The sequence below is a fragment of the Anas platyrhynchos genome, chromosome 22 (assembly GCF_047663525.1).
Source record: "Anas platyrhynchos isolate ZD024472 breed Pekin duck chromosome 22, IASCAAS_PekinDuck_T2T, whole genome shotgun sequence".
In the NCBI taxonomy this organism is placed as follows: Eukaryota; Metazoa; Chordata; class Aves; order Anseriformes; family Anatidae; genus Anas; species Anas platyrhynchos.
Window position 1 is genome coordinate 8,073,209 of NC_092608.1, and position 16,408 is coordinate 8,089,616.

The 16,408-nt window shown below is 47.2% G+C and overlaps 1 protein-coding gene across 4 annotated transcripts; it reads left to right on the plus strand.

Annotated features, from left to right (window-relative positions):
• Positions 1–1,964: 1,964 nt before the first annotated feature.
• On the plus strand, positions 1,965–16,032 carry PPIH (peptidylprolyl isomerase H). Of its 4 annotated transcripts, none has more exons than XM_072026727.1 (10): positions 1,965–2,124; positions 2,246–2,310; positions 2,950–2,973; positions 3,489–3,533; positions 4,885–4,927; positions 6,708–6,800; positions 8,341–8,428; positions 9,220–9,260; positions 11,230–11,318; positions 15,881–16,032. In XM_072026727.1, exons 1-9 carry the CDS (start codon positions 2,059–2,061, stop codon positions 11,296–11,298), a joined length of 534 nt encoding a protein of 177 aa, XP_071882828.1. In that variant the 5' UTR covers positions 1,965–2,058; the 3' UTR covers positions 11,299–11,318; positions 15,881–16,032. The 4 variants fall into 4 exon arrangements, with proteins under 4 accessions (XP_071882828.1, XP_071882829.1, XP_027299058.1 ...); XM_072026728.1 differs by lacking the exon at positions 15,881–16,032 and adding an exon at positions 13,310–13,496; XM_027443257.2 differs by lacking the exon at positions 15,881–16,032 and adding an exon at positions 13,394–13,496.
• The last annotated feature ends 376 nt before the right edge of the window (positions 16,033–16,408 follow it).

Consider the following 16,408-nt stretch of genomic DNA (forward strand, 5'->3'; position numbering starts at 1 on the left):
TGAAAGTCAAGGTCATAATCAATGGCAGTCTTGGCTGTAGTGACCATGAAATAATGGAGGTCAGAATGCTGTGGGCAGGGAGAAAGGTGAAAAGCAAGCACATAGCTTCGGGCTTCAGGGGAGCAGATTCTGGTATTCTCAAGAATCTGCTTGGAAGAGCCCCAAGGCATAGGGTTCTGGAGGTAAGAGGGGCCCAACAGAGCTGGTTACAGGAAACCTGCTTAATATGGAAGGATTGCTTACTCCAAGGTCTAGAGCAATGCCTCCCAACAAAGAGAAGTCAGCCAAAACTGCCAGGAGGCCTGCAGCAGATGAACAAGAAGCTCCTGGTGAAACTCAAACACAAAAAGGAAGCCTACGGAGGGTGAAAGCAAGGGCAAGTAAGGTGGAACACAAAAACATTGTCCAAGCAATTTCATCGCCCCCAGGGATGAAATTAGGAAAGCTAAAGCTCAGATGGAATTGAATCTGGCCAGGGAAGTCAAAGACAAGTAGAAGGGCTTCCATGAGTACATTGGTGATAAAAGGAAGACTAGGGAAAATGGGGCCCACTGCTGAATGAATGGAGTTACACAGGATGGAAAAGGCTGAAGACCAAATACCTGCTTGGTCTCAGTCTTTTTCAGCAGGGTTGGCCTTCAGGAGTCCTAGCTCCCAGAGACCGGGGGAGAAAGCTGGAGCAAGGAGGATGTGACCTTGGCAGAACAGGATCAAGTCAGGGAATACTTCAGCAAATTGGACATAGAAAATTCCATGTGGCCTGATGGAAGAGGGAATGCCTGATGCAAGGAGGAGAGGGAACTACAGGATGATCAGCCTTACCTTGATCCTTGCAGAAGGGATGGAGCAGCATATCCTGAAAACCATTTCTAGGAACATGAAGAGCCAGAAAACCATCAGGAGTAATCGGTATGTGTTCACCAAGGAGAAGTCATGCTTGATCAACTTGATAAGCTCCTACAATGAAAAGATGGGCCTGATGGATGAGGGGAGAGCAGTGGATATTGCCTTCCTGGGCTTCAGAATGGCCAATGATACTGTCTGCCATAGGATTCTTGTAGGAAAGCTGCTGACATATGGGCTGGATGGGCAGACAGTGAGGTGCATTAAAAACTGTCTGGGTCCAGAGGGTGGTGATCAGTGGTGCAAAGTTGAGTTGGAGAGCCGTGGCAGATGGCACTGAGAGGCCACCCTTGATCAATTGTGGCAACTGGGAGGAGTGCCCAAAGCGTGGAGGAAAGCAAATGTCACTGCTGTCTTCAAAGAAAGGCAAGGAGGAGGGCAAAGTGGTGAAAAGTCTAGTTGGAGGTGAAGTAGCTAGAGGTTTACCCCACGGCTCTATACTGTGCCCAGTCCTCATTAACTATCTGGATGGTGGGGTGGAGTTTGCAGCTGACACAGAACTGAGGGGAGCAGCGGATACACCAGGAGGTGGTGCTGCCATCCAGAGGGACCTGGGCAGGCTGGAGAAATGGGCCGCGGGAACCTCCTGAAGTTGAACCAGGAGAAGAAGCTCAAGGGCCTGCATCTGGGAACAACCCCAGCACCGGGACATGCTGGGGACACCCAGTGGACGGCAGCTTGGCAGGGAAGGACCTGGTGGGCCTGAAGGGTGCACGGAGGACGGAGCCAGGCCCTGTTCGGCAGTGCCCGGTGCCAGGACAAGGGGCGACGGGACAAACTAGAGCCCGGGCGGTCCCAGCCGAGCACCGGGGAGCCCTCCCGTGCTGTGTGGGTGTCGCAGCCCTGGCACGGGCTGCCCAGAGGGGCTGTGGAGTCTCCTCCTTAGAGAGCCTCTGCAGCAGCCTGGGCACGGGCCTGGGCACCCTGCTGCGGGCGGCCAGGACAAGATGGAGCCGGGGCACCCCCAGCCGCTCTGTGCCAGGGCCGTGCCGGGGCGGCGGTGACGTCAGGCCGCGCTGTGGCACTGGAACGAGTGCTGCCGTGACGTCACGGCGGTGTGACGTGCGCTGCCATCAGCCCCGTGACGTGGCGGTGCCGCCCGCCCGGCCGCCCGAGGGAGCGCGGCCCCGCCTCCCGCTGCCTCTTCCGGGCGCCATGGCGGTGCTGGCGGCCAACCCCAGCAACCCCGTGGTGTTCTTCGATGTCACCATCGGCGGGCAGGTGGCGCCGGGCGGCGGGCCCGGGGCGGGGAGAGGGGCTCGGTGGGGCGCGGTGGGGCGCGGCGGGGTCTTCAGGCCCGCGGCGGGTGGCTGAGCTGGCTGCTCTCGCTCTCTCTCCGCAGGAGGTCGGCCGCATGAAGATCGAGCTGTTCGCCGACGTCGTGCCCAAAACCGCGGAGAACTTCAGGTGAGGAGCAGCCGGCGGGCCTGCAGGCCTGGCACGGGGCTGCCGGCCTGGAGCCGGGCTCTAGAGGCTTCAGGGTGCAGGGGTGCGGTGGTGTTAGTGACGGCTTGTCAGAGCCGCTGCACCCGCTTCAGTTCAGAGCTGTCCGTGACCATGCAGCGCCCTAACCCCTAGCGGAGCTTTTCTGGCTTGAAGGTGAAGGGCTCTGGTCCCTCTCTGCTCCCTCTGTGGAGCTTCTGATGCACTCACTGTGTTTACAAAAGAGAGTGCCTTAACGTCATGGTAAAAACTCCTTGCCGCCCCATTCTCTGTCATTGATTACGGGATGTACCACGTGGATTTCCCAGTTCTGGAGAAGTGAATATGCCCTGTCCCCTGTGGAACATGCTGTCCTGCTCCGCATTCACTGTCTCTTACAATCTCAGTGTTAAATACCTAAGCCTCAATATCTCTGCAAAGCTCTGTTTAGAAATGGAAGTGATGAGCAGTTACTGATGATTCCTGTTTCACTGGGGAATATCGCCAGTGAATCAGAAAAATCCTGCACAACATTCAGTGTGTGTTTGGTGAATGCAGCCCTTTGTGTCCTCAGAATTCAAAAGTGGTTCATGCTCTGGTCTTCTGTATTTTTTTCTTTTCCAGGCAGTTTTGTACAGGTGAATTCAGGTACGTGGGTTATATTCTTTTAAGTAGCATACTCAGAAAAACAGGGCTGGGTGACTAGAAAGAAAGCCCCCTGGGAAGCTTTCTTTATTATGTTGCTATAAAATGAAAGACTTACAGAAATCTGCTCTGCTGAAAGTGATTAGCTTGGTTGGTCACAGAGATGGTGCACTTTCCCCTTTGGGCATGACTTTGGTCATACACCAGTTGCTCTAAAAATACATTGCCTGCAAGTCCCACCTGTATGTGCTGCAAATTACAACGGTATCCTGTTAAGATTTTGAGATGGATGTCATAAGCAACCACGTAATTTAATGTGCAGAGTCCATTCAGGGTTTCCCTTGGTCTCTGATAGCATCAGTACATGTTAGGACCCAGCAGGCACTGCTGGAGGTGGGTTGTATATCAAGGGAGTTCCTAATGTACAGGACAACCCTTCAGGACTCTAAACTCCTGGGAGGGTTTTGTGTTGGGATACCCAGTAAGTGGTAACAATTTTCCTTTTTATTTCCTTGCAGGAAAGATGGTGTTCCTATAGGTTATAAAGGAAGCACTTTCCACAGGTACTTCTGCTTTTGCTTAGAAGTTTAAATAGAAGTATGAGTTAAGTGTGATTTTCAGACCTGTCCCAAGGGCATTATGGGTGTAGGAGGCATTTGTAGGTGGTCATGGCTAATACTGTTCCTCTGCTGTGTCTATCCTCTGGGGGATTTGGGGACGCTATCAAGTGCATACCACAGGTCACTGCAGAGGGTTTCTCCATTCCTGGTCTGCCAGATGAGAGATCATTTCCTTGTATCTGTTACGTATCTCTATCTCTTGTTGAACAGCAATGGTCCCTGTGGTGGATTGGCATTGGCTGGGTGCCAACCAAGCTGCTCTCCCACTACTCAGCAAGATGGTGGGGAGAAGATGCAATAAAACAGCTCCCAATTGCGATAAGGATGGTGAAGTGGTTCACAATTAACATCATGGGCAAAACAGACTTGGCTTTAGGAAGATTAATGTATTTTTTTGCCAATTAATATCAAAGTACAATAGTGAGAACTAAAAGCAAACTAAAAACACTTTATCCCCACCCTTCTTCCCTGGTTCAACTTCAGTCTCTGTTGTACTTCCTCCTAAGCGGTGCAAGGAACAGGGAATGGGGGTTATGGTCAGTGGAGCACTTTGTGCTGCTCCTCCACAGCCACTCTCTGCCCCGACTACAGTATGGGGTCCCTCCCACACTATGCCATCCTTCCCAAACTGATCCTGTGGGGGCTGTTTACAGGCAGCAGCTCTTCAAGAACTACTCCGTTATGGGTTCCCCACAGGCAGCAGCACCCCCCACATCCACCTGCTCCACCAGGGGCTCCTCCATGGGCTGCAGCTTGGAGATCTGCTCCATATGGGACCCATGGGCTGCAGGGGGACAGCCTGCTGCACCAGGGGCCTCTCCGCAGGCTGCAGGGGAACTTGTGCTGCGTGCTCAGAGCACCTCCTGCACTGACCTTGGTGTCTGCACGTTTCCTTCTCTCACATTTTCTGACTCTTCTCTCACAGCTGCCAATTAGTGTCTTTTTATTTTCTTAAATTTGTTTTTTAGCATAAACATAAACAACATTGCTTGTTGGGTTGGCTTTGACAAGTGACAAATCCCTTTTGGAGCCATCTGGAACTGGCTTTATATGTCATGGGGGAGCTTCCAGTCTCTTTTCACCAGGAGCTACCACCCCTGCACACCCCTCCCATTCCTCCAATACAGACCCAAATTACCTGATACCAACCAGTAGTTAATATTCACTGTTGGTTGTAGACTGTAACATTCATAGACCCTGATGACTTTCTCTGTGTAGTAAGACATAACTTCTTTTTAATGCATATTAAGCTGTTTGAGGTATTTTTCTACAAAGTATCATTTTACTTTTCTAGGGTAATAAAGGATTTCATGATCCAAGGAGGTGACTTTGTAAACGTATGTATTGCTTATGTATTTTTTCCTACGTGGTGCATATGCAACTCTTTTCCAGGGTCCATGCTGATTCCCTCTCTGTTTTGAGGCATCCAGTGGTAACTGGAGGCTTCCTCACAGCATTGCTACCGACTTACTGCAACAGATAGTAATGTACTTGAAAACAACTCTGTAGTCTTGGGTGAAAATATCTTCTCCTTCCCCATAATATTTCTTCTGTAAAATAGAATGGCAGTATAGCTAGAGGCTTTTTAAACTTGCAGAGATACTTTTTTTTAATCCTGCTGTCCTCCTTTCTTCTGTCTGCCCAGGAAGAGACCCTGTGGATTTCCAATGTCTTTGTGAAGACAAGACCCTAGTACAGGAATAGAGTGTCTAATGCAAGAGAGTTTAAATCAAACCTAACTTTTTTGCTAGTGAATTGTCTAAAAATAGCAGAGAGTATTTGTGCCTGCAGTGTTACCATAGGGGAAAAGCAGGGTATTTAGGCGAGGCTGTAAGACCACTGAGTCTTCACTGTCCTAAGACCCAGTAGTTACTTAATTTCTGGAACTATTTGAAATCTGAAGGGTGTGGTAAAAGATTATTATTATTTTTTTAAATGCAAAACCTGGCTGTGTGAAAGTCACTGAGAGAACTAACTGTACAGGGGGCAGCTTAGCCACACCAGGTATTTAGGCAGTCCACAGTTGTGATGCTGCAGGAAAGGGAGCAAGGACTAGGCAAGCACATCAAAAGATGCGGAGCTGTGCCTCTTATATTATTAGCACTTATTTTCCTATTAAGTCTGGCCTAATAAAGAAAGTATATGTTAGGTAGAAAGGCAATAAAGGGAGACAGACTACATCAAGCCAGAATAAATGGGGCTAAAGCAAGCGGAATATCAATGCAGAAAGGGAAATTACAGTCAGAATAGTAAATTTAACTGACCATGCCAGAGGTACCTGGTTGCGTTGCTTCTACAGCTTTCTCTGAAGGGTTCCTCAATGCACCTTTTTAAGGCCATTTTACTGAAGAGTCTCTGCTGGCACTGTACAGGAATTTCTCTGTAGGGCTGGACCAGAAGTCAGGGTGGCCCACAAGCTATATCTCGATGAGTTGTCTGTCAGGCTTGTGCAAAGTCATAACCTCATGAGCCGTCAAAGCTTGCAATCTGCAGCAGTTACAGGCCATGCTGCTTTGATTTATAAATGTGTTGAGGACTGAGGGCAAGCGCTTGTAGTTAAGTACAAGATATCTCAACTTGGTAGAAAGTACAGCAAAAATGAGCAGCTCTGTACTTTAGAAACTGCCCTTGCTTGTGACTTTGCAGACAGTAGCTGCTAAAAACTGAACAAAGGGGGCACTTCCCTATTTTCAGCAGAGTCACAGAACGTAAGGTGAAATAAGCGTGACATCAGCCAGTTTCTTCCACTTCCACTTCTGCTTTCCTTGTTTTGCCAGCCAATACTTCCTCCCCTCCCTTTTCCCTGGAGTGCCTGTTAAGACCAGGTGGTTCCATACCAAGCAATCTATGACTTCATTGCACTGAGAGGCTTGGACTTAATCCGTACATCTCGTTGGGTTTCTGCCAGCATATTGATGACAAATGATGTACTGTGTAGTTAGAATCCAGTCACAGTTTCTCTTCAGAAATGAAACATCTGAACGTGTTCATCACCGTTGTATATAAATGGCAGTACAGCATCCATTTTGGGCTGAGTTTAACACTGCTTTTGCTTGGTTATTTGAAATTTATGCTACAGAACAAATGCTGTAGCTGACTAATCCCTCTCTGATGCAGGGAGATGGCACTGGAGTAGCCAGTATATATAGGGGTCCTTTTGCAGATGAAAACTTCAAGCTGAAACACTCTGCTCCTGGTCTGCTTTCTATGGTAAGTATAAAATTAAGATTTAAAAGCTTTTGTTACTTTCTCTCTATGCTTTTCTTGAATGTATAAAATGTTTGCCAGACAGCAGAAATCTCCATCACTGGATATAAGGTCTGAAAGACCAGCTTTGTAAGTACCAGTCAGGTTACTCATGGGTTAATGTGTTGAGTAACACTGAAGTCCTGATCCTGTAGCATCCTTTTTCCTTACCTGTTGGAGTTCAGGGGCAGGCTTTGTTTGATCAGCTTTCAGAATAGCTTGATTATTGATGTTTTTGAACAGTGGCAAGTGCTGTTTTTTTTTTTTCTTCCCTGATACTTTTATTAAACACTGACCTTAGCAAGGATGAAACAGAGAGATTTGGGAGTTTCAAAGCCATAACAGTGTTACCATGGTATCTTTCAGAACATATGCTTCCTGTTCAACACTGTAGGAAAACTGCAACCATTGCATGTTGTCTGGTAGGAACAATACACTGTTTTCTGGGAGTAGAAAGCAAGTGGGGCCAGAACCAAATGTTCCTGTCTACAACTGCTTTTCCCTCCACTCTTCTAGCTGTCTTGTCCTTAAAATTACTTGTTTTGGACATTTACTGTTTGGATTTGATATTCACCCTGTTCAAAATATGGTCCAAACAGATCTGTCACAACACAGCTAAGCAAGCAGTGTACCACAGTGTGTGAGAAGGGATGCCATGCTGGTATTGCCAGCTTTGTGTTAAAGCAGCATGGCTCTGGAGTTGTTCTGCTGGGCCAAACCAAGGTCCATCTCAGCCAAAGGGATTAGCCTTAGATTGGCACTAAGGAAAAGATCCAGTGTGACTGTGTCCTGTGTAGCCCTACAGGTGCAGGACTTGCACAATTCACTCGTCAGCACAAAAACGTGCCTTAGTGTCTCCTGATTGGCAAAAGAGCTTTGGAAAAATTGAAATGGACTTGAATGTTGCAGAGATGTTTTCGTAGGAGAGACCAAATGCTCTGGGCGTTGCATTCAGCTCTGAATTGCATCATGTCATTCCTGTGAACCCTGTGTTGGCATGATCATTAGCTTTCTGATCCTGACCGTCATAATAGGCACCTTTTTTATTTGTAGGCAAACTTCCAAATAGCAGAAATCAGCTTCTTTTTTTTTCTGTCCTGGTTTCTGGCTTTCAGTTTTCCCCAGGATAATACTGCAGCCAGTAAGTACTCATCACCAAAAAGTTCAGCCTTTTTTCAGGAACATGCTCTGGAGCCCAGGTTTCAGCACAGTCTTGTGCTGAAGGTGCCTTTGTAGAATTATCATAAGAAGAAGTTGACGTGGCTCTTGCACACATTGGCAGGACTGACTTGGTAGTACACTGTGTCCAAGCACAGGGTACTCTCCTGCAACTAAATGTCTTGTTTTCTTTGGTTTGTATAACAATAAACTTAAAAAAAAAAAACAAAAAACAAAAAAAAAAACTAGGTTAGTTCTTAAGCAACAGCTCTTTCTTATATGAGATAATCTTTGCCTTCAGCTTTGGGAAGTCCTAATTTTGTATTTTGACATTCTCAACCCCCAGGCAAACAGTGGTCCAAGTACTAACGGCTGTCAGTTTTTCATTACGTGTTCCAAATGTGACTGGTTGGATGGGAAACACGTTGTGTTCGGTGAGTATCTGTCACGCAGGCCTGGTATACTGGCTCGTGGATGCACTCTGTGGCACAGCTGCTGAAATGAACAGCCATAGACTGCTTGTTCTTTCCCCATCATTAGTGCCAGCAGAGGTATTTGTGCAACCAGATACTGAGATAGACCACTGGTGAAATGAAACATTTTTTCACAGCTTTAATCCAGATTAAGTTCTTTGATCAGTGTATTATGTTACTACACAAGTCCTCATGCCAGTGCAGATGGGTGAAGGGTTACCTTTCTTCTCCACTGTCAGAGAGTGGAGCTTTGAGCTGAGTTTGTAGAACAAATGTGGTTCTGGGGAGTTACATTTCCATGTACTTCCTCTTGAGCTGTAGGGTTTCAAGGCCAGATGTTAAGCTCTTGTCCTGTTTACTACTTCCTCTAATTCTTGAGTAACTCTTGATATCATTCTCTGCCATTTTCGCATCGTTACACATAGTGTGTTGATGGAGTTGATACATATGCTGATGGTTGTACAGCTCATGCTGTATTTTACCACAACTGGTGGAGGTAAGTCTCAAAACCTAGTTTTCTACACATGCCACCCGTGTGAGGGGAAAACACGCATGTGTTCTGAATGTGGCAAATGTTTTAAGAGGGATTGTTTCTTTCATCAGTTTAGAGATCAGTAGCAAACTGTGAAGTGACCAATTACTATACGCTGTGTGGTGCTTTTTGGAGAGGAAAAAAACTTCATGTACATGTTGGGGAGGGCAGCAAAGGTGGAAACAGGCCATATTGAAGTGGATCCATTTTCTCATTCTAGGTAAAATCGTTGATGGATTGTTGGTAATGAGAAAAATTGAAGTAAGTTGAATTTGCCTTTATTCTCTGTGAATGTCTGTGTTGGAAAGTCACGTGGGAGAGCAACAAGGGTTTTTCTGTTCTCTCCTGCTGTCAGTTTAACGGTTACCAGGGAATACCAGTGATGGTAACTGGTGTTACTGGTTGTCATCGTTAATAAGATAATAGGAAACTGTTGTGACAAAGTCAGTCATTTAGATTGACTTAATTTAGAAATGCTGTGATCCTGTGGTTGCTGGTTAGTCTTTGAGTGGGGATTTTATTCTTGTGGCTTTATTTGCAGTGCTTTGCATTTGTTCAGGAAGCTAAATTGAAAAGCTGTTCCATCAGCAACTCAGACAAGAGAGTAAAGCAGATCACTTCTGTGCCATTGCCTAGGATTGTTCAGTGGATGCTAAATCATCAGTTCTGCTGATCTGTGATCAGCATATGTAATAAGAAAAGTTAAGTCTTCTGATGGGCTTCCAGGAGCTCTAGATAAATATGTTCAGACATGGTGGTTACCCTGTATGGAATATGAAGCAAGTTGAATATGAGCCGGCAGTGTGCCCTGGCAGCCAGGAGGGCCAACCGTGTCCTGGGGTGCATCAAGCACGGCATCGCTAGTAGGTCGAGGGAGGTGATTGTCCCGCTCTACTCTGCGCTGGTGCGGCCTCACCTCGAGTACTCTGTGCAGTTCTGGGCACCACAGTATAAAAAGGACATGAAACTGTTGGAGAGTGTCCAGAGGAGGGCTACGAAGATGGTGAAAGGCCTGGAGGGGAAGACGTACGAGGAACGGCTGAGGGCACTGGGCCTGTTCAGCCTGGAGAAGAGGAGGCTGAGGGGAGACCTCATCGCAGTCTACAACTTCCTCGTAAGGGGGTGTCGAGAGGCAGGAGACCTTTTCTCCATTAACACCAGCGACAGGACCTGTGGGAACGGGGTTAAGCTGAGGCAGGGGAAGTTTAGGCTTGACATCAGGAGGGGGTTCTTCACAGAGAGAGTGGTTGCACACTGGAACAGGCTCCCCAGGGAAGTGGTCACTGCACCGAGCCTGACTGAATTTAAGAAGAGATTGGACTGTGCACTTAGTCACATGGTCTGAACTTTTGGGTAGACCTGTGCGGTGTCGAGAGTTGGACTTGATGATCCTTAAGGGTCCCTTCCAACTCAGGATATTCTATGATTCTATGAATACACCACGACTGGGTATCATGGCAGGATGGTGAGTGGACTTAACAAACAGTGTGTTATATGATACAGCTGACAGTGACTTCATGGTACACTCCTGCTTTGCGTGGGGAACTGTGTGCAAGGGCCATCAAAGAATCCAAAAAGTGGGACAAACACAGAGCTGCCAGCTGTTAGGTATTGAGAAAAGGTCCCATGCAAGGAACTATGCAGCGTGATACAGTTGCTAGCCCTTTGTTGCTAACATTTTTCACTAAAAGCACTGATGGAAGAAGGGTTGTGGTCTGTGCTGGTAGGATGTACATCACTGCAGGGAGTGGGAAACTAAAGGAATTAACGAAGAAGTTCTCCTGGACTTGGCTGCTCTTTCATGAACAAGTGGTTCAGAATAGGGGATGCCTTGTGACTATCTGTTGTTTGGATTCCCCTTCTGTATGAATATCAGTTTACTTTGCTTGTTGCAGCTCTAATTGGTAACTTTAAAGATACATAAACCAGAGCAGCCCTAAGTGACATCTAAGTGATATCTTCTCTGTTGTATCTCACGAGGAGCTCCCCAGTTTTTGCTCTCTTACTTCTTTTCCATGCAAAGGATCAGGGTCTGGTCTGTATGCCAGACTGTGGTGTACGAGAATGTTCATTGCCAAGATACGTGAAGGTGCTTATATGCTGCTCAGAGCTCTACGTTTCCATGTTCCTGGTGTTGCACAGGTGCCTCTTAGCCAGTCTTCAATTACCTGTCACTCACAGGGTTTGCTGTTTTCATAAGGTGTAACATTCTATGTTTGTTTGTTCCCAGAATGTGCCTACGGGTCCAAATAACAAACCCAAGCTGCCCGTTGTGATCTCCCAGTGTGGGGAAATGTAAAGCAATGGAACAGAAATGTGGTAAGTCTGTCTTCTGAGGCATCCAGTGCAAGTGAAACATGGGCTGCCGTGTTTCTTACTTTTCTCTTGGCTTGTTTTCACATTCATCTGAGTCTGCGTAAAGTTGACTCATCTCACTGACACTGAAACCAGCAGAAAACACACCTCTAATATAATTCTAATAGAGTTTTTACCAGCTCAACTCCCTGATGCTGTTTCCCTTCAGGCTACATAAAGACCAAAGGCAGCATTAGAGGGATAGGATTTTGTGGCTGCTGTCTGAGGGAAGATGGGGTCATGGCAGCCCTGCCTTGGGTGGGGTTAGACTGCCTTGGAGCTTCAGCTTTAGAAACTAGTGGATGAAAAGAGACCTGCAACAGGAATGCAGCTGGTGTTACCCAGGCAACTTGCAGGGATTAGGGGGTTCACTTTGACCTGCAGTTTGGTGAACTCTCCTAATGCTACAGAAAGTAGAGCGTCCGTGTTTGGTGCAAGCAAAGATCAAGAAAAGAAGTGCTGGGGGAAGAGAGGACTTGAGCCTACTTGCTCACTACAGCCATAGGACAGTTACCACTGGAGGGCCAAGGGATTATCATTTTGCATCGCTTTACCTTAATTCAGGAAGATACCACTGTCATTACAAAGGGAGATGTTTCCAGTATTTACTATGGCCCAGGCTTCGTTTTGGTTAAATCAGTAGCTCCAAGACTGAGCTTAGTACAGTACTCTGTTTGCATTTGTTTGCCCACTTCACTGTTAATAAAAAAAAAACACCAACAAAAACACACACACAAAATAGAAAAAAAATAAAAAACAACAACAACAACAACAACATGAGCGTTTAAGCAAGTCTGACCAGATTTCAGCGTGTCAGGCTGCAGCTTGTCAAGAATCTGCTGTATTAGCTTTTGGTTGCTGATTTTTCAAATTTCAGCAGGAAGGCGCTGACAAAAGTAACTCTGCAAAATTTTTGACTTTTTGTTAAACAGTTGCCAAAGGTGTCTGGAATTACCTGTGAAAATGCATCCCTGCTACCGGGGTTAAGTCTTTCAGATCTGCAGTGCTTCAGATATTTCTCCTATTTGATGAAGTGACGATAAGGAATGTAATCATTCTTTCATTTTCCTGGTACTTCTGGTGGCATTTATAGGCTTTTGAAGATAGGGACAACCTTGTTTAGCAGGCTTTCTTGCAGATGAAGAGACCTGTGCTCATGAGTGGGATCCTTGGATCCAGACCCGTTGATCTTTGGAGCCTTTGTACATGATCTGTGGTCAACATCCAGCTTGAGACTGGAAGGTGTGGGTGTGCGGCTGGTGCCACCGTGCTTACTTCCTAACCAGGTCTCAGGAGCTGCCTTTGTGTATGCTGCTGCCTGTCAGTGGCTTCTGGGCAAGAGTGGGGTTTGTCTCACCCAGCTTCATACAGCTAAACCAGTTATTTGTCAAGATCCTTTAAAATCAGCCTGGTGAAACAAACGCCACTGTTGGTTTTTAGTAGGCTGGAATGGAGACCCAGGAAGACTCCCTGGTTCCCTAGGTCTTGTAGACAGGTTTGGCATGACCTGGTGCATGCAGCAGATAGTGCTCGCTTCAGGGCCACTGCGTGGTACCCAGTGCCACTGTGCAGTCCTGCTGCTGTTGTACGACATTACAGATGGCCATCAAGCATTCCTCATGGAAAGGGACTCTTCACTGGGGAGCGTAGCAATAGGACAATGTAATGGCTTTAAACTACAAGAGGGTAGATTTAGATTAGCTACAAGGAAGAAATTCTCTCTGAGGGTAGTGAGGCACTGGAACAGGCTACCTGGACAAACTGTGGATGCTCTATCCCTGGGAGTGTTCAAGGCCAGGTTGGATGGGGCTTGGAGCAACCTGGTCTGGTGGGAAGTGTCCCAGCCCTCCCTGCCCATGGCAGGGAGTTGGAACTAGATGATCTTTAAGGTCCCTTTCAACCCAAACTATTCTGTGGTTCTATGATTTGGACCTCTTTGTTCTCCTTTGTTTCAGTGCTCTGATGGTTAGGAGGCCTTTGCTGGCTCCATGCAGTTTCAGTTCCAGCCACTTCCCTCACTGTCCTTATCCTCTTTACAGGCCAGACCTGCGCTCTTGACGTTCTCCTGAAGTTATTTAATAATTGGCATCTATATTTTTTTAACACATTCAAATGTAAATAAACGATTGTGGTAAATACCAATGTAGTGGACATCAGTTAACATGCTTGGGAATGGATTCTTTGGGTGAGAAGGGTTACTGGGTTTTTACTGTCTACTGTGTCTGCAGTGTGTGTTGCCCTTAGCTGATCCAATAGGGAACACGTTCTGTGCATGGTATTGAGAGGCATTGCTGCTGGAAAGAAGGGGTGAAAGGAACATGGCAGATCTGTGTTACACCAGTTCTTTTCCTTGGCAGGTAAATAAGGCTGCCTGGCAGAGAGGTTCTTAGCATCTTAGAAATGTCTAGAACCTTTTTACATGCAGCTTTATTGAAGCACAGGAGATTGGTACAGCACAAAGGCTTTATCAGCATGAGTTTGCTGGGCTCTGAGGTGAGTTATGCTGTAAACCCTCCCCTGGCACATCCCAGTGCTAGGCCATCGGGCTGCTTTGTGCCACAGGTGTTACAGGAATTTACCTGGGTGTTACAAGGATGTTATGGAAGGCCTTTGGGCTGGGAAGCAGAGAATGATTGTGCTGTAGGAGTAAAAATCAGAGCTCCGTGTTCTTCATGGTTGCAAAGAACACCGTCAAGGCTGCAGGTTTGTGGAAAAACTGCCAATCTCAGACTGGGTTTGCAAACTCACCTGCTGGGTGACTTGAAAGCACCCCTCGTGGGGGCTGGGCTTCAAGGTGAGTTTTCTCGTGCAGCAGATTAAATATAAAAGAGGTTGGACAAAGTCTGTTCGGTCACGTGCAATTGCCTCATCCCATCCTGATACGCCCCATGGCTCCTTGGGCAGCAAGAATGTTTTATGATCTTTGCCTATGGTGTGCTGTGTGGGGCTGTCTCAGGGAGGCATGGTCTGTGCAGGTAGCTTGTTCTTTACTTGGTGCTGGAGAGCAAATGCTGATGTATTGGAGGAGAGATCCTGCAGGCAAGCTTTGGTGTCCTCTTTTATGTAACAACTGTTTAAAATGTTTATGGTAGTCAGGCCTTCCATGTCCCTATTCCTGCAGTTGCACAGCTGCTGAGGACACTCGCACTTGCTTCTCCACAGCCCAAAGCATTTTTTGTAGCTGCAGTATGTCAGGTGATGAAGAAGCAGAGCGTACCTTTCCTCTCTGGAACAAGAAACTGCATGGGGCTATCTCATAGGAGATGAGGGTTGAAAATTCCTCCTATGGAGGAGAAAACTGGACCCAAATAACAGCTGTGAGGTAGAGGTGACCGAAAAAATAAGACAAAATTCAGGTGTTCCTGCTCAGGAATTGTGTCCAGATGTCCTTTCCCTATGGGGTTAGGCATGAGCTTAGCTCCAGGTGGCTCATGGAAGTGCTGCCTGCCTGCTGCAGTGCTGAGGTTCATGGTCTGACTGTGGGTACCCAAATTCACCGTGCTTTTTCACCAGGGAACCTATTTCTAGGTCCAGGCTGAGGAGTACTTTCTCAACCTGATGTATTTGTATCACTGTGATCAGCCAGTCTTTCTTCCTGCATAGCAGGAGCCACACAGCTTCCCCAAATTAATTTCTAACAGTGGTAAATCCATTGTAACCTCTTGAAAGTTGAATGGTGAATTAGATTCCTGGTTACGTTTGTCCCCCTTGGACACTGAACGTGCTGAGTTTCAGCTTTCCAACCGTTGCTGTTCCTTACTTGCTGGCTGAAAGTTCTCTCAACTACCACATTTTTGGGTTTAATTCCCTGGGATGAAGTCACCCTTCAGTCATGTGTGAAGCAAATCCTGGAATCTGCTGTAGAGCAGATGATCGTTTTTCTCTCTGAGCTCCAGTATCTTCCTCCAAGTGTGGACGTTCCTACTGGAGTTGGTACATGTATTTCTGTCTGTCTCTGTACACCTGAGTACCAGGTTAGCCTTTAGACCCTGCAGGTGCCTCTCCTCAAAAGACTCTCATGCCCTGCTTGGTAGCAATCTGTGGCCCATGCATTCTGTAGGTGTGTGACCCATAAATCCTTACTGGCATCTTACTGCAGATCTGAAGATTTCTTACCAATTATTGATAAAACTGATAAATTGTTTTGACCCTCTATTTTATCTGACTCTATATGCCATTATATTTTGTCAATTTTCTCGATTTATTGAATGCCATCCAGGTTTGATGCCACTCTAGTTTCTTGATAAAGGTTGTGATATGGATGCAGACCCCCTACAGGACTGTATCGCTGGATTAAGCTCTTTCCTTCAATGGCTGAGTTGGAGATCTTACGGAAAAAGATACCAAGTTAGCTTGACAAGACCTGTGTCTGTAAACCCACAGCAACTGTTGTTGGTTTGAAACAGTTACGTGGCTTGTTTTGGGTTGTCCATTAATCAAGCCCTGCGTTTTGTCAGGGATTTCCATCAGGTCTCTAATTATTTTGGTCACAGCATCACGTGCTCTCTCTCCCTCTTTGTCCATAGATTGCCTGCCTTGCAGGGCTGGGAAGCCCATCAGACAGCCTGAATCAGCAGAAGCAGTCAGCCTCCAAGGGAGCCTAGCAGTCTGTCAGATGTGTTTCGGGCTGTGTAGGCTCTTTGCTAGAGCCTGGGGAGGTGAGGGGCGTGGGGCTGAGCTGGGAAGTACCTGCTGCTTGGCAACACAGCTCACCTGGAAGCTTCTCCGTCCAGGATGAGCAGCGAGGCACCGTCTCTTTGCACCCTGTGACTGAGTGCTGCCTTGGCAGGGCCCCATCCAAGCCCTCATCCGGCTGGGACTCAGTGGTAATTGTAAGAGTGCTGAAGGGCTGACCCCAAGGGGACGCTTAGCGCACTGGTGGCAAAGATGGTGCCGTGATGGGTCCTGCAGAGACCTTGGCTCTGTTCTCGGTGGTTGCCGGTGACCTTTCCCTCCTCTGACATGGAAGGAAGCGCGTAGCCAAGGGCAGGGCTGTCAGTCTGCAGCCAACAACCACGGTTCAAGTGCACAGGGAGAACAACTCGGTGCACAGG

What these genes read in the sequence shown, in the direction of transcription:
- PPIH (XM_072026727.1), top strand. Translation starts at nt 2,059, where the DNA reads ATGGCGGTGCTGGCGGCCAACCCCAGCAACCCCGTGGTGTTCTTCGAT. An exon ending in ATGTCACCATCGGCGGGCAG is followed by an intron (nt 2,125 to 2,245) that starts GTGGCGCCGGGC and finishes CTCTCTCCGCAG; the next exon opens with GAGGTCGGCCGCATGAAGAT. An exon ending in AAAACCGCGGAGAACTTCAG is followed by an intron (nt 2,311 to 2,949) that starts GTGAGGAGCAGC and finishes TTTCTTTTCCAG; the next exon opens with GCAGTTTTGTACAGGTGAAT.